Source organism: Phacochoerus africanus, chromosome 2 (assembly GCF_016906955.1).
Source record: "Phacochoerus africanus isolate WHEZ1 chromosome 2, ROS_Pafr_v1, whole genome shotgun sequence".
Lineage (NCBI taxonomy): Eukaryota > Metazoa > Chordata > Mammalia > Artiodactyla > Suidae > Phacochoerus > Phacochoerus africanus.
Genome location: NC_062545.1, coordinates 274,880,281 through 274,906,638, shown reverse-complemented (window position 1 = coordinate 274,906,638; position 26,358 = coordinate 274,880,281). Strand labels below are relative to the sequence as shown.

Genomic DNA, 26,358 nt, shown 5'->3' with positions numbered 1-26,358 from the left:
CCACAGCTCACGGCAACACCAGATCCTTAACCCACTGAGTGAGGCCAGGGATCGAACCCTAAACCTCATGATTCCTAGTCGGATTCATTAACCACTGCGCCACGACGGGAACTCCAAGTACATTTTAAATAAAAGCAAACAGAAAAGCATCAAGCCTCAAAAATTAGAGTTATTAACCAAAGACGATCATTAAACCAATTCTGAGTCTCTGAGATCTGTTAATAAGAAGTGCAGCTCACCATCTGACTGTGGGACCCTCCCATTGTAAGCCTAGCAAGTAAGGACAATAGCAGCCCGAGTGCAGGGCTTTGGTAAGTGTCAGCAACAGCATATTTGGTGGGCTTTTATCAGTGGAAGCTATTTTTATCCCGCTTGCCCCTGATCACCCCAGCTTAGAGACAGAGCTCTAATCTAGCTTCTCGTTGTTTCCTGGGGAGGGGGTTGTGGGGTGAGGGATGGTCTGGTCTCCTGTGAGCCTGCTCAGCCCCAGCCTGAAAAAAGTGCACAGCCTGCATTCCTAGGACTGTTTCCCAAGAGCCTCCTGTTTGCACCTGGCTCTGCTGGTTGCAAGTCACAGAAACCCACCTCCAACCGGCTGCAGCCCGCAAAGAGATTTGAACCGCTCACCCACCTGAGACATCCAAGTATCAAGACTCCGGGGTGGCTGATCCTCAAAACAACTCCGTTCTCCCCACTTCAGAGATGCCCAAACTGAGATTCCGAGCAGCCAATAGATGTTCCCGAGGCTGCACAGACGCTGATAGGAGCTCGGTGCTGCAGCCCAGTCCTGCTGACCCACAGCCTGTGTTGGGGTTCAACTCCAGGAGGAAACATGACTGCACTAACAGCCCATCTCTGACAGTAGCACGTTTCACACAAACCGTGATCCGGAGGCGAAACTCCCCTCCTCCCCCGCCACGGCAGGGATGGTAGAATCAGGCGCCCAGACCTTCACAGACCAGCCTGGACTAAAGGCTCTGAGGCTCTGACCACACCCTAGGTGGATGCTGCTGGCTTCTCCAGCTGAGGGTCCCAGAGGTCAGGGTTGGTGGTTCTCAACTTTGGCTGTACGGGAATCACCTGGAGAGCTTGACAAAACCCACCACCCTGTGGAGACCACACCCCAGGCCAATTACACCCAAATGTCTGCAGGTGGGACCTGGGCTTCCTTATATGTGATCACGGGAAGCCTTGGCGCTGCCCACTTTTCCATGAATAAAACTGCAAGTCTCTAAATGATTCAAAAAATGAAACAGTGACAGATTTTTTTTGTTTGTTTAAATAGGAAAGCAATTTATCCTAATGATTTGTATTTTTTCCATTATAGCTGGTTTACAGTTAATTTTCCACTGTACAGCAAAGAGTCAGTCACACATACACATTCTTTTTTTTTTTTTGTCTTTTGTCTTTTTTGTTGTTGTTGTTGTTGCTATTTCTTGGGCCGCTCCCGCGGCATATGGAGGTCCCCAGGCTAGGGGTTGAATCGGAGCTGTAGCCACCGGCCTACGCCAGAGCCACAGCAACGCAGGATCCGAGCCGCGTCTGCAACCTACACCACAGCTCACGGCAACGCCGGATCATTAACCCACTGAGCAAGGGCAGGGACCGAACCCGCAACCTCATGGTTCCTAGTCGGATTCGTTAACCACTGTGCCACGATGGGAACTCCTTATTTTCCTTTTTTAAAAAACCAAACAAGGAGGAATTCTCACTCTGGCGCAGTGGAAACGAATCGGACTAGGAACCATGAGGTTGTGGGTCTGATCCCTGGCCTTGCTCAGTGGGTTAAGGATCCAGTGTTGCTGTGGCTGTGGTGTAGGCGGGCAGCTGTAGCTCCGATTCGACCCCTAGCCTGGGATCCATATGCCATGGGTGTGGCCCTAAAAAGCAATAAAGAAATAAATAAAATCAAAAAAGGAAACATCAAATCTAATTTATTTTTTTATTTATTTGGTCTTTTTGCCTTTTCTAGAGCCACTCCCACGGCATATGGAGGTTCCCAGGCCAGGGGTCCAGTCGGAGCTGTAGCTGCTGGCCTACACCACAGCCACAGCAACTCCAGATCCGAGCTGCATCTGCGACCTACACCACAGCTCATGGCAACGCCGGATCCTCCACCCACTGAGCGAGGCCAGGGATCGAACCCACAACCTCATGGTTCCTAGTTGGATTCGTTAACCACTGAGCCATGACGGGAACTCCATGTCAAATCTAATTTAAAGAAAAAAAAACCAACCCAGAAACTGATAAAACGATGGAGCAAATCAACTCCTGAAAGAAAGAGGTCTGCACCTTGGGGATGACATTTATTGGACGAGTAGAAGAAAAATAAAAATGCAGTTTAGCTTAAGAATTTTTGAATTATCTGCAAATCAGCTTATTTTGGCAGTAGAGGCATTCTCGGGTTTTTTTTGTTTTTTGTTTTTTGTTTTCTTTTTGTGGCCGTGTCTGTGGCACATGGAGGTTCCCAGGCTAGGGGTCGGACTGGAGCTACAGCTGCCCGCCTACACCACAGCCACAGCAACACAGGATCCGAGCCACGTCTTCGACCCACACCACACAGCTCAGGGCAACGCTGGATCCTTAACCCACTGAGTGAGGCCAGGGATGGAACCTGCAACCTCATGGTTCCTAGTCGGATTCGTTTGTGCTGCGCCACGACGGGAACTTCTCAGTTGTTTCTTAATATCAGAATATACACAGGTTTCTTTTCTGGGCGTCTTCTATGTTTCAAGAGCCAGTGACGTTATCTCCCATTTCCACGCAGCATAAATCCTTCGTTTCAGCCAACTCTCAATGGCGGGGCAACTAGCAAGACACCATCTCCCCACACAAGGAGCATCAGAATATTCTCTTTCGTTGATTTATATCTATTTCTTCATCAATGTCTGGAGCTGTCACACTCTCCTCGGCATCTGCCAATGTCATACTTAAGTGCTGATCATAGGCATGTCTCTCTGTCGCTTCTCGTTTGCACAGAGGTCAGCTCATCCTGAGCCTCAGGAGATCTAGGGGCTCTTCTACTGTGTGGGTAGTTCTTGCCGGTCCACGTCGCCTGCTAGGTTTCAAACCCTGTGCCCTTTCCCGCCTCTCGCGAGAGCACAGAGCACAGCAATTGTAAGAGGCAAAAATCCAACAAGGGAGGAGTTCCCTAGTGGCCCTAGTGACTAGGGATCTAGCATTGTCACTGTTGTAGCCTGTGTTCGATCCTTAGCCCAGGAACTTCTGTATGCCTCAGGCATGGCTGAGAAATAAATAAATTAAAATAAAACAAGGGAATATAAACTTTGACAATCAGGTTGACAATGCTTATAAAAATATATATATATATATTTTTTTTTTAGGGCTGCACCTGCTGCATATGGAAGTTCCCAGGCTAGGGGACGAATTGGAACTACAGCTGCCGGCATACACCACAGCCGGAGCAACGCAGGATTGCCGACCCACTAAGAGAGGCCAGGGATCAAACCTGCATCCTCATGGATACTGGTTGGATTTGTTTCTGCTGAGCCACAATAGGAACTGCAAAGACAGAAAACTTTTATTAATGATCACTCTCTTATTGTCCTAAAGAAAGAGTCAGCTGGTAAAACTTCTCTGGTGGTCTGTTGGTAACACCAAAAATCTTTTAAGGAATGGTACACACACACACACACACACACACACACACACACACACACGGTGTGCGTACGCCCAGGCCCACTGCTGGGCCTAACAATTCCACTGCCAGGACTTTAACGCGGCAAAAGAGGACCACTGTGCAGAGAGGCACAGACAAGGGTTATACCGTGTTACCTGGATTTGCAGAGAATCTGAGGTCCACTGGGACGCTACAAGGAACAGCTGTAATGTAAGCACAGACAAGAAGTGCAGGCCAGGACCGGGCGGGGGTGGGGTGGGGTGGGGGGACCGGAACCCTCACCCACCGCTGGAAGGAGCGTAAAAAGGCACAGCTCCGGAGGGAAATGCTGGGGTGGTTCCTTCAAAAGTTACCTGTGGAATTACCAGGGACCCACAGTTCCCTTCTGAGACATGTGCCGAAAAGAACTGAAAACATGTTCTCAACAAATATTTCGGCTTGCGTGGTCATCACAGCATCGTTCACAACAGCCAAAAGGTGCGAACAGCCCACGTGTCCACCAACAGAGGGGTGAATAGACAAACTATGGTCTAGCCGCACAGTGGAATAGTATTCAGTCGTAAAAAGGAGCCAACTACGAATACCTGACACAACATGGATGAACCTTGAAGACATCATACTAATTGAAAGAAGCCAGACACAGAAGCCACATATTCTGGGAGTTCCCGTCGTGGCGCAGTGGTTAACGAATCTGACTAGGAACCACGAGGTTGTGGGTTCGATCCCTGGCTTCGCTCAGTGGGTTAACGATCCGGCGTTGCCGTGAGCTGTGGTGTAGGTTGCAGACACAGCTCGGATCCCGCGTTGCTGTGGCTTTGGCGTAGGCCGGTGGCTAAAAGCTCCGATTCAACCCCTAGCCTGGGAACCTCCATATGCCTCAGGAGCGGCCCAAGAAATGGCAAAAAGACCAAAAAAAAAATAAGCCGCATATTCTATGATTCCATGTATATGAAATGCCCAAAATAGGCAAATCCACAGAGAGAGCAGACTGGTGTTTTCTAGGAGCTGTAGGGAGGGAGAATGGGGATCAGCTGCTTAACAGGCATGGGGGTTCATTTTGGGGTGACAGTATTTTGGAACTAGGCAGAAGGGGTGGTGGCGCAGCCCTGTGAATGAGCTAAATACCACTGAATCGTACTCTTTAAATCAGTTAATTTTGTTATGTGAATTTCACTGTAATTAAAAAACAAACTGGTAGCAATCTAAACATCAAAAAAGAGGCTCTTCCATACAAGGAATCACTTGAGGCTGCTAGCAATCAGGAGGTAGATATTGAATTATTATTATAATTTTTTGGCCACAGCCACGTCATGCGGAAGATCCAGAGCCAGAGATCGAACCTACACCAAAGCAGCAGCAACAGCAGGTCCTTAACCCACTGAGCCACCAGGAAGCTCCTAGATGTTGCATTATTGATACAATACGATGTTCACAACATGTTAGTAAATGATAAAAGCAGATCATAAAACTGTGCCATATAATCGCCTTTTTTTGTCAAAACACCTTTGTCAATGAATGCAGAGAAAAATGCCCGATGGGAGTAACTGAAAAATGTTTGCTTTCGGTTTTCCCGTATTTTTCATGAAATAATGAAAGTGCGTTCTTATGTAACCAAAAAACTATGATAGGCAGGGAGATACTTCCTTAAAGAAAATCATCCTGTTCTTTGCGAGGCTCTTGGGAGACTCTGCACAGATCTGCTGGCTCCGTGCCTGGGACTCCTGCAAAGGAGGCAGGGGGTGGGGCAGGGGGAGGCCACCCAGCTCACAAGGGGAGGGGCAAGTCTGTGTCCACCCACCCCCGGGACCCCCTACCTCTGAGCTAAGGCCCTTCTAGAACCTTGCTCATCACTGTCCCTCTGCAAACTTTTTCGGCTGAAGGATCTAAGCTGAGCAATCAAGACGACAAGACGCCCTTGCCCCGACGTGCCTCCCAGCGGTAGAAGCAACACCAGATGGAGACGAGGCCAAGCCGGGCCCCAGGGGGCTCAGATTGCATCTCTGACCCCAGCTGGATGTCCCTCCTTGGGGCTCGGCCCCAGGCTTTGGCTCGGGGTGGAGTTCCCAGGGCTTGGTCACTGCTCCAGACCTCGCAGCTGGGCTGATGGCAAGAGGAGTTTTCCCAGGGGTCCCCGGAAGCCCCCTACTCCTGCTGGAAGCCCTTCCTTTTCCCACCAGCAAGCCATCCGGGGCCAGGCTCTCCTACGCCGTAACAGGGGCCTGGAGCTGCGCTGGGGCCAAGGGAGGAGCTGTGGCTCCAATTACCAGATGGAGAGAAGGTCTTAGAAATTCTCCCAGGGCAACAGCAATGGCAATGACCTTGGCTGGGCCTGGGGACCCTGATGGCTTCATGAGTTTGTGTCCTTGTGTCTGTGCATGCATGCGTGTGTGCGTTTGTGTGTGTATGGATGTATACAAATTAGGCTTGCCGAATAAAATACAGACATCTGGTTAAATGTGATTTTCAGATAAATGAACCATTTTTTAGTAGAAAGGGTGTCCCAGAGATAGCATCCTGTGTGTTTTTTCTTCTTTTTAGGGCCATCCCTAGAAGTTCCCAGGCAAGGGGTCGAATCGGAGTGGCAGCTGCCAGCCTACGCCACAGCCCCAGCAACTCCAGGTCCAAGCTGGGACCCACGTCTCAGCTTGCGGCAATACCAGATCCTTTAACCCACTGAGCCAGGCCAGGGATCAAAGCTGCATCCTTGTAGGTACTAGTTGGGTTCTTAACCTGCTGAGCCATGAGAGGAACTCCTGCATCCTGTATTTTTATCTGCTGTATCTGGCAAGGCTGATGCATGTACATATGGGCCTGCAGAGAACTTGCAAGTGTCTAAGTGCGTACACTGTGCCAGAGCACACGCGTGTGTGTGTAAACCATGCCAGGCCAGGTGTGTACCTAGACCCCAAGGTGAGGGCGCGACAGAACGAAGGCGTAGATGATGCACGGGGTGTGTGAGCCATTGCGTGGCTGTGGAACACTTGGTGTGTGTAAGGGAGGGTGTAAACATATCTGTGTGCAAAGCTGGTCTTGCATACGTTCCCCTGTTTGCACCTACGTGTGTGTGCACCAAAGCTCATGCAGTGTCGGGTGTGGAAGTGCCCACCCACATGCACTTTACAGGATATTAGAGCTGGAAGGAAGCTTGGAGATCTCCCATGTGTAACTTTACATATGGAGTTCCTGTCTGGCTCAGAGAATCCGGCTAGGAACCATGAGGTTGTGGGTTCGTTCTCTGGCCTCGCTCAGTGGGTTAAGGATCCGGCGTTGCCATGAGCTGTGGTATGGGTTGCAGATGTGGCTTGGATCCCGTGTTGCTGTGGCTCTGGCGTAGGCCGGAGGCTACAGCTCCGATTCGACCCCTAGCCTGGGAACCTCCATATGCTGGGGGAGCGGCCCCAGGAAAGGCAAAAAGACAAAAACAAACAAACAAACAAACAAAACTTTACATGTGAGAACACTGAGGCTGGCCAGGCTGCGTGCACGTGTGTGTGTGTGTGTGTGTGCGTGCACAAGTCTGAGTATGTGTGAGTGCACATGCACACATGTGTGAGTGCGCCCAAGCTCTGGAGAGGCTCGGGAGGGCTCTCTGGCACTTCATGCTGGGCACTGCAGTCCAGCATCATTGTGTCGCCACGACAGCCCTTTTCTTAGAAGGCCCATTTCTCAGGGGAAGGTCACGGGGAGCGTGGTGGGGCCACAGCCTCACCGGGGCCTGGCCAGCCACGTGTGCCTGCACGTGGGTTACGTAAACGCTGGGGCCCGGAGCTGCAGCCAGATGTTCCATCTCTGCCTGGAGCCAGATGGCAGCGGATCCGGGAGTTCGCGCATTTTTCTAGCTCCTGCCCTCTCCTTCTCCTGCTCTTTCTGACATTTTCCCCAGGCGGGGAAGGGGCTCCCCACCCCCTGTCCTGGCAGGGGCTCAGGACACTGCAATGGTGACTTGGGTGGGACCCAGCTCGGAGGTCCCCCTCGGTTCCCAGAAGCAGCCCGAGGTGGCGGGGACGCAGAGCAGACCTGCCCCCAGCTACCTGGCCTTGGTCCGACTGTCCTCTGAGCCTCGCACTTCCAGGGGGGACAGGTGATGGCCAGCTGACCTGAGAAGCCCGGGGTCTTAGTTTCCCAGGGCTGCTGCCACAAAGGACCACCGACTGGGTGGCTTTAACAGCAGAAATGTGTTTCCTCACCGTTCTGGAAGCCGGAAGTCCGGGATGGCGGCCTCTCTCCTTGGCTCGTAGACGACTGCCGCTTCTTTGTGTCTTACGTGGTCATCCCTCTGTGTGTCTATGTCCAAATGTCCTTCTTAAAAGGACACCTGTGGCATTCCCTGGTGCACAGCAGTGTCATCATTGCTGTGGCTCAAGTTCAATCCCTGGCCCCGGAACTTCTGGGTGTTGCCAAAAAAAAAAAAAGAGGCACCTGTGCTATGGGATTAAGGCCCACCCCAATGACCTCATTTTTACTTAATTGCTTCTTTAACGGCCCTATCTTCACCTACAATCACAGTCTGAGGTCTTCAATATGTGAATTGGGGGGGGGGGCATGATCCAGCCTGTTAACACCCACACAGCATGTTTCTGGGAGGCAGCTCCTCCCATCCCAGTCCCACCCTCACCAGGTTATAGGCTTGGGGATCACCAGAGCCCCAACTTCCTGCTCTTTATACTGACAACTGAGAACTTTGCTGGGGGCCAGAGGCTCTGCGACGATGCAGAGCCAGGTTTGGGGGGGGCCCCCTTCAGCCCTGAACCCCCGCTGGGCGGGAAAGAGGATTTGGCCAGCCTGAAAATGTGACAGTTCAGGGTGGGGAGGACCCAGGTCACACCCCCTTTGCCCACCTGCAGCCCGAAGCCAGGGTTCCAATCCTGTCTCCGCCGCGTCCCAGTGGGCTGACCTTGGGGAAACGACTTTCCCTCTCTGAGCCTCACCGAAAAATGGGGTAACTGTCTTCGTGAGGGTTCAGAGGGCTGAGGCAGGTGAGGGACTTACCTTTGCCCTCCCCTGCCCCCCAGGCTCTGCTCTGCCCCCCACCCTGGGGTGGGGTCCATCTGGCAGAGCCGGGTGGATGCCAGGCTCCCAGATGTGAGGAGCACCCCTGGACACACAGGACACTACTGGGGCCACTATCATTCCTGTCTGACCATGAGGACACCAGGCTCAAGAGGGCGGGTGACCACTGTGTCCATGCTGGCACTGAGCCGGCTCCCCAGCTGCCACGTTACTGACCCCTCGCAGGACAGGGTAGGCCTCTCCAGGGACATTTTCCTCCTAATCTTTGTTAGGCACGTGGACTCCACTGCCTGCCTGAGCTTGGGGGGCTGGCTGTCTCCTGGGAGCCCTCCGGTCTTCAGAAACCTCCTCCTTGTCCCAAAGACTCCAAAGACCACCCCCCCATCCTTGCAGAGCCGGAGGCCCTGGGAGCCCGCATCCCTGCCGGGGATGTGGGCCTCGGAGGGCAAACGCCAGGTCCTTAACCCACTGAGCGAGGCCAGGGATCGAAACTGCATCCTCATGGATGCTGGTTGGGTTCACTTCCACTGAGCCGCGACGGGAGCTCCCACTGCTGTTGTTTTAAGCCTCCTGGACGTGGTTCTTTGTCACGGCAGCCCAGGAAGCGAGTCCACGGCCTGTCTCCTCCATCCCGGTACCTACCGTGAAAAGCCTGTGAGGGAAGCTGACGGGGGACCCAGGCCACGGGCCGCTGCAGACAGGCTGACGCCCATCCTCGCCCCCCTGTGCTGGGCAACCTCGGGCCAGTCCCCTGCCCTCCCAAGGCCTCACTTTCCTCGTCCGTCAGGAGGCATGTTGATGACTCCACACCAGAAGGCCGTCGAGGCGGTGATGGGCACCCCGCACAAAGCGCTCGTCCAGGGAGCCCGAGCCTCTGCCGCAGCCTCAGCAGGACGGTCTCCAGCCCCGCCACACCCTCGCAGCATCCTGCTCACCTGTCATGGCCGCCCGTCCTCCGCCTAGAACATTCTTCCCTCCTTCCTGGCTCACTCCACTCCCCGCCCCCACGCCCCTGGCCCAGGACCCCCGCCCTGGCGCCCCACAGTGGGGCCGAGCTCTCTCACATCCTGCAGCTCCCCTTAAGGCTTTGATTGTGTCTGTCTGGTCACTGTTCCCGCTCTGGGTGGCAGGGGTCTGGTCAGCGGGGAGTGAGAAGGTCTCAGCTCCCAGGTGAGAGCTCCGTGGCCCCCCAGCGGGAGTCTGCTGCAGGGCCTGCGGATGGAGGAGGTGGGGGCCCGGCAGGGACCTCCGAGGCAAGGGACCAATCAGCCTGGAAAAGTCTAGGGGCCCATTGCCCCCTGACCCCTGACACCGCAGCCTGGCTGAGGGGTAAAGAAAACAGCCCCCCCCCCAACGCCCAGCCCCATGTTAACAGCGACTCTCCTGCTTGGAAATCGCATTGCATGAGGAAAAGAACACGCGGGGGAGAGGGGCTGCTTGCATGTCATCTGTATTGTCACATGAAGTGTACATTCAAAACGGCTGACTTGGAAACGACCTATTAGGTCACACGGAGTCCGGCCCCTGGGGGCCAAAGCGGCACCGATGCCCTGGGCTAGGGGCTTTCTGCAGGCGTGCCGCAGACGCCTGGTTCCCCCAGGCTCTGGGCCCGGTGTGGGGAGAGGCCAGCTCAGCCCTCCGGCCCCTCTGCTCCCAGGCAGCATCTCCCAACATGCTTGGGGAAATGCGGTTCCCTGCAGGATTCGTAGCTGTTCCTCGAGAAAAGGGTTCTGAGGTCAAATAAGTTTAGGAGACAGGGGTTCAACAAGGTTTGATGGAAGCTTTCCTACAGGACTTAGAGCCTTTACGACCACACGGGCCCTTGCGAATGTCCAACAGATATGCAGCATTTCTCAAACGTGTTTGACCACAAAACCATTTTTCCTCCCAAAGCATCGTGCAGGCTGGTGTCCAGTGAGGCACCCTTCGGAAAGCGCTGCCCTAAGCTAGCGATGCCCGTCAAATGGTGATGGCACCTGTCTGGGTGGTGGCTATTTTGCCTGGCGTCGTGCTGGGGTGGGGTGGGCACAGCCAGGAACTCAACAGTCATGACGATGAAAGGACAAAACAAGGCTGGGCCGCTCTCCCGCCACCCTGGTTCTCTCCCAGTATCTCAGAGCGGAAGCCGAGGGGCGCTGTTCCCGAGGCCGGGCCCAGGCTGCCTGGGGAGGGACCAGCATCCCATGAAAGGGGCACCCAGCACCCAGGGGTGTGCCAGTCACTGGAGGGCCACACCTGCGGTCACCAGCCTCCAAGATGGGAAGATGCACCGGGGCTGCCTGGGGCCCCCTCCCCTGCCGGGGCTCTGTCCTCCGGCCGCCTCTCGGGCCACCCCTGGCCCCGGGGCCTCAGACAGGCGGCTCACCAGGCGGAGATGAGCATCTGGCAGGTGTTGGAGGACATCCAGACTAGCTCGACCAGGCGGAACTGGAAGTAGCCGATGGCGAAGCCGGAGAGGACGTCGGTGATGTGGTGGCGGCCGATCATCACCCGCGACAGCCCCACGCAGAGGGCCCAGAGCACCAGCAGGACGCGCAGGGGCACCGCCAGCACCAGGTGGCTGAGGAAGAACTTGGACACCATGGCCGCGCGGCTGGCGTGCCCGGCGGGGAAGGCGTAGACGTCCATGGTGAGGTAGTCCAGGAGGCTGGGGCTCGACTCGAACGGGCCGCGTCGCTTGATGAGCTTCTGCACGCCCGCCACCGTCATGATGTCCAGGAGCAGGGCTGCGGGCGGGCGAGAGGGGCCCCCAGGGGCTGTCAGTGCCGCCTCCCACCTCGTCTCCCGCCCCCGCCCCGTCTTCACAGCAGCCGCGTGCGCGCGCACCTCCGACAGGGTCCCACCTTGGGGCCTTCGTCTGTGCTGTTCCCTCTACCTGGAAGGGCCTTGCTGGGACATTCAGACGGATAAGGTGCGGAAGGAAAGAGGGGTGGCCAGGGGTCTCCTGGGCCACTGCAGGCACCTCGGGGGACACTGACCAGGGCCTCAGGCTGGTAGGTTTTCTCCAAGGACTTCACCGAAGCCCCCATCAGTTCCGAGAGCGGGAAGTCACATTGCCCTCTGCTCTACGTTGAAGTGAAATTCATATAACATATAATTAACCTTTTTTTTTTTTTTTTGGTTTTTAGGGCCACACCCGTGGCACATGGAAGCTCCCGGGCTAGGGGTCCAATCGGAGCTGTAGCTGCCGGCCTACACCACAGCCACGGCAACTTAGGACCCGAGCCGCATCTTCAACCTACACCACAGCCACAGCATCATGGGCTCCTTAACCCACTGAGTGAGGCCAGGGATTGAACCTGTGTCCTGGTGGATACTGGCCGGGTTCATTCCTGCTGGGCCACCACGGGAACTCCCCAGGTAGCCATTTTTAAGGGTGCGGCTCAGTGGCATTTGGCGCATTCACAACATTGTGCAACCACACCTCGATGAAGCTCCAAAACATTTTTATCCCCCAAGAGGAAGCCCCGCACCCATTAGGCAATGGGTCCCGGCCTCCCTCTCCCCAGCCCCTGCCACCACCATTCCCCTCTCTGTCTCCACGGACCTGCCTCTTCCAGACATCGCACATAGATGGAATCACAATACATGACCTTGTGTGTCTTGGCTTCTTTCACGCACCTTGAGGCTCATCCATGCTGTATGGGTGTCAGAACTTCCTCCCTTTTTATGGCTATTATTCCCCCGTGTGGACCCGCCACAGTTTGTTTATCCATTCATCTCCCGTTGGACATTTGGGTTGCCTGCACCTCTGGCCGCTGTGGTCACTTGTGTACAAGAAACTGTCGGCTACACCCATTTTTCAGTGCTTTGGGGGCATATTCCTCCAGATGGAATTTGTCTATCACCTGGTAACGATGGGTCATTTTTTTCTTTTTTTCCCTTTTTGGCCACCCTATGGCATATGGATTTCCTGGGCCAGGGATCAAACCCGAGCTACAGCTTTGACCTAAGCTGCAGCTGCAGCAACAACGCCAGATCCTTAACCCACTGTGCCAGGCCGGGGATCGAACCTGTGTCCCAGGGCTCCCAAGATGCTGCGGATCCCTTTGTGCCACAGGGGGCACTCTGCTATGTGCCACTTTTGAAGACCAGCCAGACCGTTTTCCACGTGGCAGCCGAACCACGTCGTCATGGTACAGAGGATGAGACCAAACCCTGGAGGTTGGAGCAGCGCTACCCATTCCTCCTTCTTTCTGGATGTTTCTCCTTCCCTCCCTCTGTCCTTTGCTCCATCATCCCCAGGTCTCAGCCTACACATCACGTCCCTAGGGAGGCCTTCCCTGCCCTCCCGACAGGTCAGGCAGCGCATTTCCGACACCCAAGCCCCCTCACCTGCCCAGGGGCACCTAGGGAACCTGCCGGCTTGGTGAGAGGTCGGGGTCAGCTCCTTGCTTCCTCCCTCGCACCATCACTTCGTGGAGGCAGAGCCAAGCCTACTTTGTTCATACGCTCATGTCCGGGGCCAGACACACAACGGTAGCCTCTGCATGTTGCTTGAGTCCCTGGCCTGGGGCACAGTGGGCTCTTTTTCCATTTCGGGGGACCTGGATCTCCATCCATCCTGCCTCCACCGCCACCCTGCTGTGTGGCCTCGGAGAGGCTGCTCTGCCTCTCTGTACCCTTATAGCAAGGCCTCATTTTCACCCAGCAGATCGCAGGGGCACCCAGTCAGCCAATACGGATGGGGGCTCACGAGTATCACAGAGACCCGGGTTTGTGTCCCAGCCGTGGAGCCGCCTGCCTGTGACCTTGGACAAGTCACCTAACTCCCCTTGCCTGTAAGATGAGATCACAAACACCTGCCTCCCGAGGGGGCCTGGCACGACGCCTGCAGAGGGACTGACTGTCCCAGGGTTTGCCTGGGACCGAGGGGCTCCAAGGACACAAGCCATCATGGCTAAAGAGGGAAGTCCCAGCAAAGCGGACAGGTTGGTCCCCTGCATGCCTGGCACACCGAGAGGGCGGGGAAGGATGGAGGATTTTCACCAAATGACAGGTCAATGCAGCCTGACGCTGGGGGATTTCTAGAAGCTTGGTGGCCTGTAGCTGCTCTTGTTCAGAAACAAACAAAAAAAAACTTTAAGAAAATGAATGACCCAATAGATGTTCACTGTAGCAAACTTACAAAATAGAAAACAAAAGTTTTTTTTTTGTCTTTTGTCTTTTTAGGGCCACACCCACGGCATGTGGAGGTTCCCAGGCTAGGAGTCGAATCGGAGCTGTAGCCACCGGCCTACGCCAGAGCCACAGCAACGCGGGATCCGAGCCGCGTCTAAGACCTACACCACAGCTCACGGCAACGCCGGATCCTTAACCCACTGAGCAAGGCCAGGGATCGAACAAGCAACTTCATGGTTCCTAGTCGGATTCGTTTCCGCTGCGCCACAACGGGAACTCCAGAAAACAAAAGTAAGATTTTAAATCACCTGTAATCCTGCCACTCAGAGGTAGCCACTGTTCCAGAGCCTTCTCTCCATCTATAGAGCGTAGATTTAATAAAAGCTGTGACATGCTCTATACATGCTGTTCTGTAACCTGCTTTTGAAAGTAGCCATGTCACACGCCCCCAGATCCCCGCAGCTGCAGGGTCCGAGGCACCCTGGCGAATTTACCTGCCCGTCCCAGCCCTGGATGTCCAGATGGCTCCTAGATAACACAGCGCTCCCTGGTTGGGGCGGAGCTTCTTTTCCTGCCCTCTGCAGGGGTGCTGCTTGCTGTCTGGGCTCTTGGTTTGGCATTTGAACCCCTGGCCTCTCTGGGGCCTCCCCTCTCATTAGCCAAAGGGCCAGCTGATGTCTGCCCACCCTGGGCCAGCAAGGGACAGAAGCAGAAGCAGGAAGTGGTGATGGAGGGGCTGCCAGGCCACGAGGGGAGGAGCCTAAGGAGGGAGGACCCTCGTGTTTCCATGGCAACGTGTTCCCAGGTGCTGCTGACCCAGGCTGGGAGCCATCAGGAGACCGTAGGAGGTCACGGTCCCAGCAAGGGACAGGGACCAGCAGAGCTGAGGGAGCTGGAGGGAGGCGGCTGCCTCTCACCCTGGGGCCCCTGAACCTAATGGAGTCACCCAGCAAGAGACCAGGCCCAGAGGAGACAGCAGGTCCTCTCCAGCCCGGGGAGGCCACTCCCTCCCCTGGTGACGACAGGATCTCTCCACTGAGGAGGAGGCAGTTCATGGGTGGGGGTTGAACTTGCAGGTTCCGGAGTCACAGGTAGGGTTCAAGTCCTGGCTCTTCTGCTCATTCAGTCCCTTTACCTGTCAGAGCCTCAGTCTACCCACCTGTAGCAGGGGTCATCACAGGTGAAATGAGCGCCTTAGTGCCCGTGAAGTATTTAGAACAGCCTGGTAGGCGGCGGTCAATGGCACCGCTGCCGTTATCACTGCTACCCAGTCCCCCACACCAAGACAGAGACCAAAACCACAGGAAGTACTGTGGTTACCAAGGATATGGGTACCTAGTCCCAGTCTGGCCTGATCCAGGTAAGGTATTTAAGGCTTTCAGACCCTGGAGGCCAGCTGGCATCAAGTAGGGGTATCAGTGAAAGGCTTTCCTTTTTTGAGGCCCCACCAGGGTCAAAATGACCTGGCCCACGTCCCGAGGCCTTCAGCACCTGAGCCAAAGTCAGAGCATCCTGGGCTGGGGGCTGGGGTGGGGGCTGATGGGGAGAGGATCACGCCCCAAGGGAGCCCAGACCATGACACTGGCCACTGGAAAGATGTGGGCCATCTACCCAATTGGCGACCAAGTTCCTCAGCCAAACGGGCTCAGCAAGTTGGCAAGTTCTCGCTGGTTCAAGGTTGCCTTCCCAGACACGTGCAAACTGCAGCAGAGGGGCCCAGAGAAAGCTGCTGGCTTCCAGAGGGCTCTCCGGGAGAGGGCCAGTGTTGGCACACCTCCAGGGGCCGCCCAGTGGGATGCTGGGCTCAGGGTCTCCCTCTGATACGGCGGCTGAAGGCAAGGCGGCCGGGGCCTCGGCCTCCGCAGGTGTCCAGCCATCAGGACAACAGGCCAAGAACTGAGCGAGGCCCACACCTTTCAAACCTTTTTAGCAGCAGGACATTTTTCCATTGTAAGACTCGGTATAGGGAGCAGATGAGAGGCTGCCCCGTGGCTGAAGCTGGGGGAGTGGGGGGGCGGGGAACCCTGGCCCTGCCCTCCCAGAGGCTGGCTGTGGGCCATGATTTGCAAACCCCACATCTGGGCCTTTGAGACTCTGCTGTTTCTGGCTGGCTCTGTCTCTTGAGGCCCGTAATGGAGACTACCCCTCCGCCCTGGACCTCTCGCGACCATCGGCCAGCCTGGCTCTCCAGCTGGCCCAGCCCAGCCCGGGCTTGTTTCATTCATTCACTCACTTGACCTCCAGGGTCCTGAGCATGTCAGGCAAGGGCCAGGGCTGGGGCTGGGGAACCAGGCTGGCAGCGTGCCAGGAGGCTGAGGGGACGAGGGGCCGGGAGCAACAGGTATACAGGGAGCTCCTTGCAGGTGTGATGGCCCGCGGTCTCCCCCTCACCTGCCACTGTCCGGTTCTGAGGGATGGACGTGGAGAGGAGGGCGGGGATGGAACCCCAGCAGAGCCGCCGGCTTGGGGGGGGCTCCCTCCTCCCCCGCCCCCTCCTGCCGCCCGCAGGCCGCGCCCCTCCCCCAGCTCGGTGGCCAGCCCTCGTGTGACTGCCATTCTGACACTGTCAGCGCATAATCTGGGGCCCAGAAATAGAAGCAAATGGCTCCATCACTCAAGGCTCCGTGAATTCCGCTCACATGGCCCCAGTTCGCTGACCTACTTTCCCTCCCAGCCTGGGAGGAAGGTGCTCCCGCCCTGGGGGCAGCCGGCTCAGGGGCTGGAGTCAGGAGGGGCCGAGGCCCTGTCGCCCTGACTTGCTCTGTGACCTGGCAGGTCACCGAACCTCCCCGGGCCTCTGCTCACCGCCGTCAACTAGGTTAGAGGCTGTGCACCGGGGCTCTGGGATCAGAGACAGGCCCGAAGTCAGCTGCTCGCGACGTCTGTGACCTTGGCGCATCCCGCCCTCCGAGCTTCCTTCCTTCCTTTGAGGACAAAGTGGGGATCATCCCAGAAGCGACGCAGGGCCATGCGGAGGAAAAGGGAGAGCGCCAGGCTGCAGGCCGTCACCCGCCAGCCACCGCGGATGCCTTCCCCCCAGGGCTCCTCGCCGCCCCGTCTCAGCGACCCGGGCGCCCAGACGACGGAAGCCTCCTCGCAGGAAGCACAGCCAGTCTCCAGGCCCCGCCGTGCTGGTGACGAGCACTCCTCTCCCTCAACCTGGGGTGGGGACTGGGACGACCCCTGCGGTGCAGCCCCTTGGGCTCGGCCTCTTCCGCCTCCTCCCAGAGCTGCCCTGCAGGACCAGCCGGGTCGGGGAGCAAAGTCCGGGCCTTTCAGGGGCTCCCTGTTGGCTGGTGAAGGGGCAGCTTTGAGAGCCCACAGCTCTCACTGGCTGGGGCTGGGCGGAGGGGCCCCAGCTCTCCTGGCCTCTGATCCCCCATCCTGCCTCCCCGGGAGCCTGGCACGAGCCGGCAGTGCTTGGAGCGGTGTACAACGGCTTAAACTTTCTCAAGGGCACCTGGCTTCGGACGCAGAGGCTTTAGCACAGGCCTCCTTTGAGTCAGCTCTTCCATCTGTAGGAATATCTCCTTGGGAGAGAACGAGGTGCACCACGACTCACGGTCAAGGATGTCCACTGCAGCACGCCTCAGGATGCTGAAAACCCCGCACCGACCCAATGCCCTTGAGCCGGAGACAGATGGGACAGACCGCGGCCAAGTCTAGACAATGGAGCACTCTGGGGCCACTGCGAATGCTGAAGCCGGTGTGTATTTATAGCCACCGAAGGACAGCTATGGGCCCTAAGTGGAAAAGGCCAACTACCAAACCGGATTTACAGTAGGATGCTGCTTTTGTGAAATAAGATGTAAATGTGTTTATAGGCAGAGAAGAAAGTCTGGAAGGCACCTCACTAACTGTTGACAGTGCTTCTTGCTGGGTGGGAGGATGAGGGTGATTTTTGCTGACTTTCTGTAGTTCCGCATTAAAATTTTTTTTCTTACCATGAACGTGCACATTTTTTAAAAGCTATTTTTACAAAAGGACAAATATTGCATGATTCCACTTTTACAAGGTCCCTCGAGGAGGCAGATTCGCAGGGAGGGAAAGTAGATTAGAGGTTGCCAGGGCTGGGGAGGGGGAATGGGGAGGTCGTGTTTAATGGGAGCGGAGTTTCAGTTGGGGAAGAAGAAAGAAATTCTGGAGATGGATGGATGGTGGAGTTGGTTGCACAGCATTGGGAATGTACTTAATGCCACTGAACTGGACACTTCAACAAGATTTAAAAAAAAAAAGGAGTTCCCTGGTGGCCTAGAGGTTAAGGATCTGGCATTGTTACTGCTGTGGTGCGGGTTTAATCCAAAGCCTAGGATGTTTTGTGTGCCGTGGGTGCAGCCAAAAGAAATACTTATGTGGAGAATTTATATAATGTGTGTTTTAGTGCATACACGCAGCTATGTCAAAAACCAGGGCACTGTTCTAGAAGGACAGAGATCCTTGGGAGGCGTGCAGTGAGCAGAGAGGCTGGGTGGAAGGCCAATCCTGAGAGGAGGCAGGAACGCTCCAGACTTTGGGCACTGGGACCTCTGCTCTGTTGGTGTGAGCAGTGTGCGCGCACGCGCGCGTGTGTGCATGTGTCTGTGTGTGTGTGTGTCCATACCTGGCATGTCTCCTGACCAGGGTGCCCTGCCTTCAGCGTTGACGGCTCACACGAGTCCCGGTCTGTGCCTAAAGCCCTGGCCTGCGTGATTCTGGGTGAGCTCTATAACTTGCACTGGTCTCACCTGAGGAATCCAGATACTACAGTGTCTCGGTCTAGTTCTGAAGACTGTCAGGGTGCAAGGACATCCAAACCATCGGCATAGAAGTCCAAGGGCATGGGCTCTGGGGAGAGGGGATGCAGAAGAGGACCCCTCCCCCAGGCGGTGCCCCTCCCAACTTCTCTTCTTGTACGAGCCGCAGGGGCAGCTGCCACGACAGGGCACGGGGGCCCTGACCTGCGCTGTGGGTGGCCAGAGGCCACCTGGAGGGACCATTTGGCTGAGCCCCCACTGAGATGGTGGTAAGGGAAGCTGGGGAAGGTTCCACCTTTGCAGAGCTGAGCTGGCATCTCCAGCAGGAGGGCACCTGACCGTGAAGGTTTGGGATCAGTCTAAATATCCATCAATTAGGGACAATACAAGCCTTGCGGAGGGGTTGTCACCTAAGCTGTCCCCCAGAGCAGGAGCCGGTGGGCGGGGGTGGGAGAGCTGACAGAACAGATTATACGGAGGGGGGACAGCAGGGGCTGCGTGGGGGGAGGGGATGCTGTGAGAGGCCCAGGATGCTGCCAGGCTGGGGAAGCTGGCTCTGGCTCTGGAACCCTCGTGCTTGATGGGAAGAGATGCTGGGGGCCGAGGTGGGAGGCACAGGGCCCAGCAGGCCCTGCAGGGCCACGAGAATGAGGCCAAGCTGGGCAAGACGCTGCAGGAGGCCATTTTTAGAAGTCCACGGTCGGTTACTATCAGCGCAGAGAAAAATCCAGAGGCCAGTGACCCAAACGGCAATGGGGGTCCTTCCTGGGGAAGGGGATTAAGGGAGCCCCTCTTTTCATCGTCCGTCCTTGTTTGAATTTTCCTTACCATACGGATGTATGATGAAAAGCCTCCATATCACTCATCATTGGGGAAGCGCAAGTCAAAACCGCAGGGAGGGACCATTCGTCCTGCCCATTGGGCCGGCTGCTACATTGAAAAAATAAGCCCTGGCCAAACACACTTGTGGGGAGACTGGAGCCTTTGTGCACTGCCAGTGGGAAGGTAGGATGGTGCAGCTGCTCCGGAACACAGTACTGGGGTGCGCCTCAAAAAATCAAACACAGGATCACCGTTTGACCTAGCCATTCCTCTCCTGGGTTTACACCCCAAAGAAGGGAACGCAGGGATCTGAGCAAATATCTATGCTCCCGTGTCCATCGCAGCATCATTCACAGTAGCCAGAAAGCAGAAGCAATTCCAGCGTCTACTGACAGATAATGGATAAGCAAAATGTGATCTATCCCCATGGAATATTACTCAGCCTTAACAAGGAAGGAGTTCCCATGGTGGCATGGTGGGTTAAGAACCTGACTGTAGTGGCTCGGGTTGCTGCGAAGGCATGGGTTTGATCCCTGGCCGGTGCAGGGGGTGAAAGGATCTGGTGTTGCTGCAGCTGTGGCTCAGATTTAATCCTTGGCCTGGGAACGTCCCTAGGCCACAGGTGTGGCCATAAAAAAAAAAAAAGGGAAGAAGATGCTGCCCCTGCTACAACAATGGATGAACGCTGAGGGCAGGGTGCTAAGCGAAATAAGTCAGACACAAAAAGACAAATACTGCATGAGGCCACTCATGGGAGACCCTGAGACTCATTAGAATCACAGAAACCAGAAGAATGGTGAGTGCCGGGTGCCAGGGGAGGGCAATGGGCGTTAGTGTTTGATGGGGACAGAGCTTCAGTTGGGGAGGATGGAAGATTCTGGAGCTGATGGTGGTGGTGTGTGCACAACAACGTGAATGCCCTCGAGGCTCGTGTGCACATAAAGACAGTTAACATGGCTTCACGTTACATATGTTTTCCCCAAATAAAAAATGACATAGAAAAATAAAGAATGTATAGTTTGTATAACCAGGGAATTTCAGTCAACATTCTTTGGGGGATCAAGCTGGGCGATGCAGGGGAAGGGCAAAGGAGGGGACCGGTCATCTCGCAGGTGTCTGCCGCCTGGCGGGGAGTGGGAGAGCCTGGACCTGGGAGCCCTTCTGACAATGGCAATGGCGAGGAGGAGGGCAACACTGCGGTACGCGCGTTGCCTGGTCGGTCTGTGCCACGGGCAGTCGATGTGTAATTCTTTCGTGAAGTATCCCAGCTGAACCCACTTGACAGATGAGGAAAAGGAGGCTCAGCGTGGCCAAGTCACTTGTCCAAGTCCCCACAGCTGGGCTGGGATCTGCAGCCAGGTCCGGCCGACTCAGGAGCCAGGCGTTTGCCGGCTGCTAAGACCCCTTCCAGCTTTGAGGTTTCCCGAGTCTGGGCAGCACACCCTTGGGGAGGGGACACAGGGAGCAGCTGGTCCAGCCGCCGAAGCTCCATTTCCTAAGGCTGCTGAGTTTCCCTTTGGGGCTGAGGAAACCTCAGGGCCCACTGTACAGGTGGCAGCCTCCACCCCCAGGAATCTGCCAGGTGCTCTGGTGCTGAGTGGGCGGTAGGGGGCCCCCTCACCTCTCTGGGCCCCACCGTGTCCACGTCTGCCTGCCACCCATTGTGCCAAGTGCTTGACCCGTGCCCCCCTCAATCCCCACCACAGCCCCAAAGCCCCAGGTACAGATCCAGAAATGGAGGCTCAGAGATGGATCTGACTTGACCAGGCTCACAGAGCGAGGAAGGTTCAGACAAGCACCCGGACAAAGCCCGCAGCAGCCTGGGGTTCGAGGGTTGAAAGGCCCCCCAGGCCCCCAAAGACTAAAGAATGGCTAGAACCACGCGCTCCATGGATGGTCTGTGTTCCCCAGGGGAGCCATGTAGACAGCCGCTCCTGTGGGTCGGTCCAGAGCTGTGGGATTAACCCACCCTGGCCCCTTGCTGCACTTTGCCCCCACCAGGCCCAGGGGTGGGAGCCGCACCCCCACGAAGTGCCCCGGGCCCCACAGACCACCCCGCCTGCTCTGAGCAGCTGCTCTGTGCCAGGCTCTTATCACTCCCTGGTCTCGGTACCCGATGCACCTGCAGTGATGCTGGGAAACAGGAAACCTCTCAGAGGCCTCGCTCCTCACGGGCTTTGGCGAAGACTGGGTTGAACGCCCAACCTGCAGACCGACAGTGAGGTGGAAGTTGAGGGGTTTGAAGCCCAGAGGACTGGGGTTTGGTTCCCGGACCTACCACTTAGAGGTGTGTGGGGTGGGCAAGTCTCTCGACTGTCCCTGAGCCTCAGCTAACGCATCTGTAGAGTGGGTGTTTTAATATTTACGTTATGTGGTCATTCAAAAGATTTTAAAATCATGAAATACAGAACATCCGTGGCATAATATTTGGTACATAGTGAGGCCCAATAAATGATGTTTTAAAAAACTTAGAAATGACTGTCATTCAAGAGGGGAGGCATCTGGAATCTTGCTCTTTGTTCTTTGAAGCAAACACCTTTGTGGCCACAGAATCTGGTTGTTGGAATGAGCCAGAAGCCTCGTCTTTGTTGTTGCTGTTGTTGTTTAGGGCCACACCTGCGGCAAATGGAAGTTCCCAGGCCAGGGGTTGAATTGGAGCTATAGCTGCTGGCCTGTGCCACAGCCACCGCCACACCAGATCTGAGCCACATTCGTGACCTACGCCAGAGCTCGTGGCAACGCCGGATCCCTGACCTGCTAACTGAGGCCAGGGATCGAACCCGAATCCTCACGGATACTAGTCGGATCCATTTCTGCTGAGCCACAAGGCGAACTCCCCAGAAGCCTCATCTTAACAAGCCAGAGCTGTCCCCAGTTCTAATCCCGGCCTCACTGACTAGCTAGCTGCATGGCTGGGTGAAAATCGTCTCCCTGTGCCTCTTCCTCTTTAAAGGAGGAAGACAAACAGCTTCTCCCTGTGGGGTCATGGTGAGGGTGAGAGGTGAACCGCGGCTGATGCAAATCCGGGCACAGAGTAAGCCCTGAACAAACCGCAGACACAGCTTCACCTCGGGGAGGAGTTGAGAGGAAGCTTCAAGGACGCTGCCCACCCCGTCCTTGGACACCAGGCAACCTGACCCCAAGCACAGCTTTCTTGAGCAGCTGCTCTGTGTGAGGCTGCAGCAGGCACCGGGGAAACTGTGGGTAATGAGACCAGGGCTCTGCCCCGCAAAGCCCCAGCCCTGCTTTGGGGCCGCCTTGCTGTGTGGGTCCCTCCCAAGCCCATGGCTGGGTGCCTGGAAAGAGCACTGGCCAGGACAGCAGGCAGACCTGGTACAAATCTCCAGCTCTGAAGACTTGGCCAGGTTGCTCTAGTTATAGGAGCCTCAGTTTCCTAATCGTAAAGTGGGGATGATAACAGCACCAGTCACACGGGACTGTTCATTTGGGATAATAACCAGTGATGTAAATAAATGAATAATAAGAACAAGAAAACGTGACGGTTCCAGGCCCAGCTCTGTCCTGCACGGAGCGTCTGCTGTTTCCCCCTCCCCACGTCCCACCCATAGAGCGTCCAGCCCCAGACACTCTGGGGCCAAGTGGGGAGACACACGTTATTGTCACCTCCTCTGGGACGGCAGCTCTTAGTGCTCACAGCCACTGACCACCCTCTAGAACTGGGACCCCTTGTCAGTGTTGGCTTAGCCTGTGACTCCCTGGCCCCCAGCGGCCCCGCACCTGCGTCCCAAATGCTGTCTACTGGGGGGAGGGCCAGGAGATCAACACGGAGGGTGGAAGTGGAGCTTCCCCGAGCACCTTGGGGATCTGGAGGTGCCTGGAGGGTGGGCCGGATGGGGGCTGGGCGTCTCCTCTGGGGAGAGGGGAGGGCCTGCCTTCCACATGGGGCCCACGTGGCACCTGGCACAGGGCAACGCTAAACTGAAAGACGCTGGTGGCAAAGACTTTGCAAAAACCAACCCAAGCTCACCAGGCCCTCTCCTCCAGCGACACACCTAGGGGAGCAGCAGGTAAGGCCACGAGTGGGTGGGAGCCCCAGATGGGGCTCCTGAACCCCCAGGCCCTGTGGGAGGATCCTAGGCAGCTTCAAGGGTCCCTGAGCCAAGTGGGGGGCGCGGGGGACAGGGAGAGGCAGCTAACAAGTGCGGCCTGCAAGCAGCCTGGGACCTCCATTCCAGGACCCCGAGCCACGGGATGTGGGCTACAGGGTTCACTACCCCACTGCCGAGAACCCCCCAGATTCCTGGCCAGAGCCCCCAGCACCCCCACTTCAAGCTGCCTCTGGGGCGGCCGTGCACTTGGCCCTGCACAGGCCCTTCTCCGAGCTTCCCGCTGCGCCCCCCATCCTTGAGGCCCCCATTTTGTAGGGGGCAGTCGTCTGCACGTCCCCAGCTCACTCCTTCCCAAGCCAGAGCCTTGCCTGTTTCTGGGGCACCCGTCCTGCCTAACCTCATTTGATTGTTCCAACCGGCTTCTGAGGGTCCGGCTGGTCCTCGCTCGGGCGGGCTCCCTTCCAGGGCCTGGCAGGGTGGGTCGCGGCCGGTGGGCACACTCACCCAGAAGCAGGTTCATGAGCACCTCCTGGCCGGCCAGCGTGCTGCTCTTCACCAGGCAGAGGATGGTACCCCCGATCCAGGGGATGCCGTGGCCGGTGATGCCAATGAGCTTGACCATGGAGCGGGCGCTGGCCCAGGACGCGGCCCGGCCGGCGCACACCCCCAGGCGCTTGGACATGCAGATGTCAATGGCCAGCAGGGAGTTGAAGGCGATGCCCTTGAAGGAGGGGTTCAGCTGCATGCAGTCCTCCTCGGGCAGCTGCTGCGACTGGCGCCGCTCACGGGCCCCGTCGCCAGGGGGTGGGGGCTGCGCCGAGGGGCCGGAGGCCTTCCTGGCCGAGCCTCGGGGCTCCGGGGCTCCCTTGGGGGGCTGGTTCAGGGACAGGAACTCGGCCCGGTTGAGGATGTTGTTGCGGTCCCGGGCCCGGGCCCGGCTCTGGGAGGCAGGCATGGTGACGATCACAGGGCGAGGGCCGGTGCCAGCCTGGCTGCAAGGGCCTTCTCCCCAAGACGGGAGCCCGGGAGCCGCCACTGCTCCCTGCCTCCCTGCCTGCTCTGCGGCAGCTGTTAAATATAGAGAGCAGGATCGCACATGGCTGTTTACCTCCGGCTGCCACCAGGCGCCCAGGGAGTGTCAGTGCCAGCTGGGCAGCCAATCGAGCCCCCCAGCGCGGGCCAGCGCCAATGGAGCCACCCGGGAGGCGGACGAGTCCACAGCTGCGGCCTGGCTGCCTCAGGCCTGGCTATTTAAATCTTCCAATGGCTCCTTCCCAGGGCCTGGGGGACTCTGGGAAATGTAGTCTTCCTGCTGCTCTGGCCTTGGCTGTGCCCGGGGCTAGAGGCCCAGATGTGGGCCCCCGATGAACCCCTGCCCTGACCAGCCTCCCTCTGAGCAGACCACACCTCCGGTGAGCCAGGCCTGCCGGCCCCACTGGCCTGGGACAGCTTGGACCTGGTCCCGCAGACGAGACCTGGGGAGTCCAGGCCAAAGGCCCCTCCGGGCACCAGATGGAGTGAATGACGTCACTGAAAGCATCATCTCGGGTCCTCGGGGGCCGGCCCAGCCCCTCCCCTCCATGACAGCATGTCATTAAGCTGGCAGGCTGGGGTTTTGTTATGTTTTTTGCTTTTTTTTGTTTTTTTCCCAGTCAGTCTCAGATCTGGCTTCCATGCCTTACAGTTTCATCAAATGGCCATCTGTAAGATCTGATTTCCATTAGAAGGAGGGGTAATTAATTGGCTGGTAACGCATCTGCCCCTTGGAGGCCGCTGCCTCCACTGCCCAGAGTTTTGCGAAGGACGGGAGCACTCCAGCAGCTTCAGGCAACCCATAAATAGTCACCAAGCTCCGGGCCCTGCGTTTGGGGCCTGGGATACCGCAGTAAGCGGAACAGGCTGTGTCCGGGTCCCCGGGGCAGCTCATCGTTCAGCAGGAGTTAAGCAAATGACACGTGGAATGACTGCACGTGGGCTGATGTGTTGCAGGATCGCAGACCAGGGCCCCCGGCCTGGCCTGGGAGTTACGAAGCGTTTTCCCCTGGAAGGAAGAGAAGGCGAGAGGTCCCAGGCAGGGGAGCGCCTACCCCACGTGGCGTTAGGGAGGCCTGTGTGGTGGTGCATGGAGCCAGGGGGCAACAGAGGCTGCAGACCCAGAGAGGGGCAGGCCAAGACGGCCCAGCTGAGGCTTTGGGGTTTGACTCGGGCCAACCTGCACTCACAGGATGACTGTGTGAACCTGGAGTCTCCACAGCCCAGGAGGCCTGGGTCCAAGTGGAAGCCCCTGGTTTAGGGCAGTCAGCAGAGTCGGCAGTGAACGCCCCATCTCATGATTCAGGGCAGCCAAGGCCTGCCTGCCTGGCTGGGATGAAGGCAGGAGTGCTTCCAAGCTTGCAGGCCCCCATGAAGACCCAGGCCCACCCCACAGCCTCCCACGTAGCAGGTCCAGAGCTTCCTAAGGACAGGACGCCACCTGGGCTGGGAGTGACTGCTCTCTAGGGGTAGACAGGTGGGGGATGACCCGGGGCTCTGCTACCAACTAGCTGTGGGACCTCCAACACGTCACTTGGCCTCTCTGGGCCTCGATTTCTCCACTCGTAACGAGAGAGTACCGGTGTCCGTCTTCCAAGAGCTGTCGTGAAGTCAATGAGATCATGTTTACGAGATGCTGGTTAGGGTCCCTGCCACGTAGTTAGCCTCCAAGCCTGTGGGCTAGGAATGATGCTGTTTAACAAATGAAACGTGGAACTCCTGCTGTGGTGCAACGGGATCAGTGGCATCTTGGGAGCGCTGGGATGCAGGTTCGATCCCTGGCCTAGCACAGGATTTGGTGTTGCTGCAGCTGCAGCTTAGGTCTGATCCCTGGCCCAGGAACACCACGTGCTGCGTGCTGGGCGGCCAAAAAGAAAACAAAAGCAAACAAATGAAAAACAAATGAGACAAAGTCCTCTTTCCCCCCAAG

General features: G+C 56.9%; 1 protein-coding gene, 1 long non-coding RNA gene and 1 pseudogene across 2 annotated transcripts; 1 reads left to right on the top strand and 2 right to left on the bottom strand.

Annotated features, from left to right (window-relative positions):
• Positions 1-2,623: 2,623 nt before the first annotated feature.
• Positions 2,624-9,592, bottom strand: LOC125120957 (U6 snRNA-associated Sm-like protein LSm3; annotated as a pseudogene).
• Positions 9,593-10,084: 492 nt separating this feature from the next.
• Positions 10,085-24,904, bottom strand: PLPP7 (phospholipid phosphatase 7 (inactive)). Its single transcript, XM_047768723.1, has 2 exons — positions 23,901-24,904; positions 10,085-11,376 (listed from the first exon to the last, which is right to left on the bottom strand). The coding sequence occupies exons 1-2, from the start codon at positions 24,349-24,351 to the stop codon at positions 11,012-11,014; spliced, it is 816 nt and encodes a 271-aa protein (XP_047624679.1). The 5' UTR covers positions 24,352-24,904; the 3' UTR covers positions 10,085-11,011.
• On the top strand, positions 16,337-17,715 carry LOC125120464 (uncharacterized). The gene is made up of 2 exons (XR_007133325.1): positions 16,337-16,905; positions 17,293-17,715. It is a non-coding gene; the product is annotated as an uncharacterized LOC125120464 (long non-coding RNA).
• Positions 24,905-26,358: the final 1,454 nt, after the last annotated feature.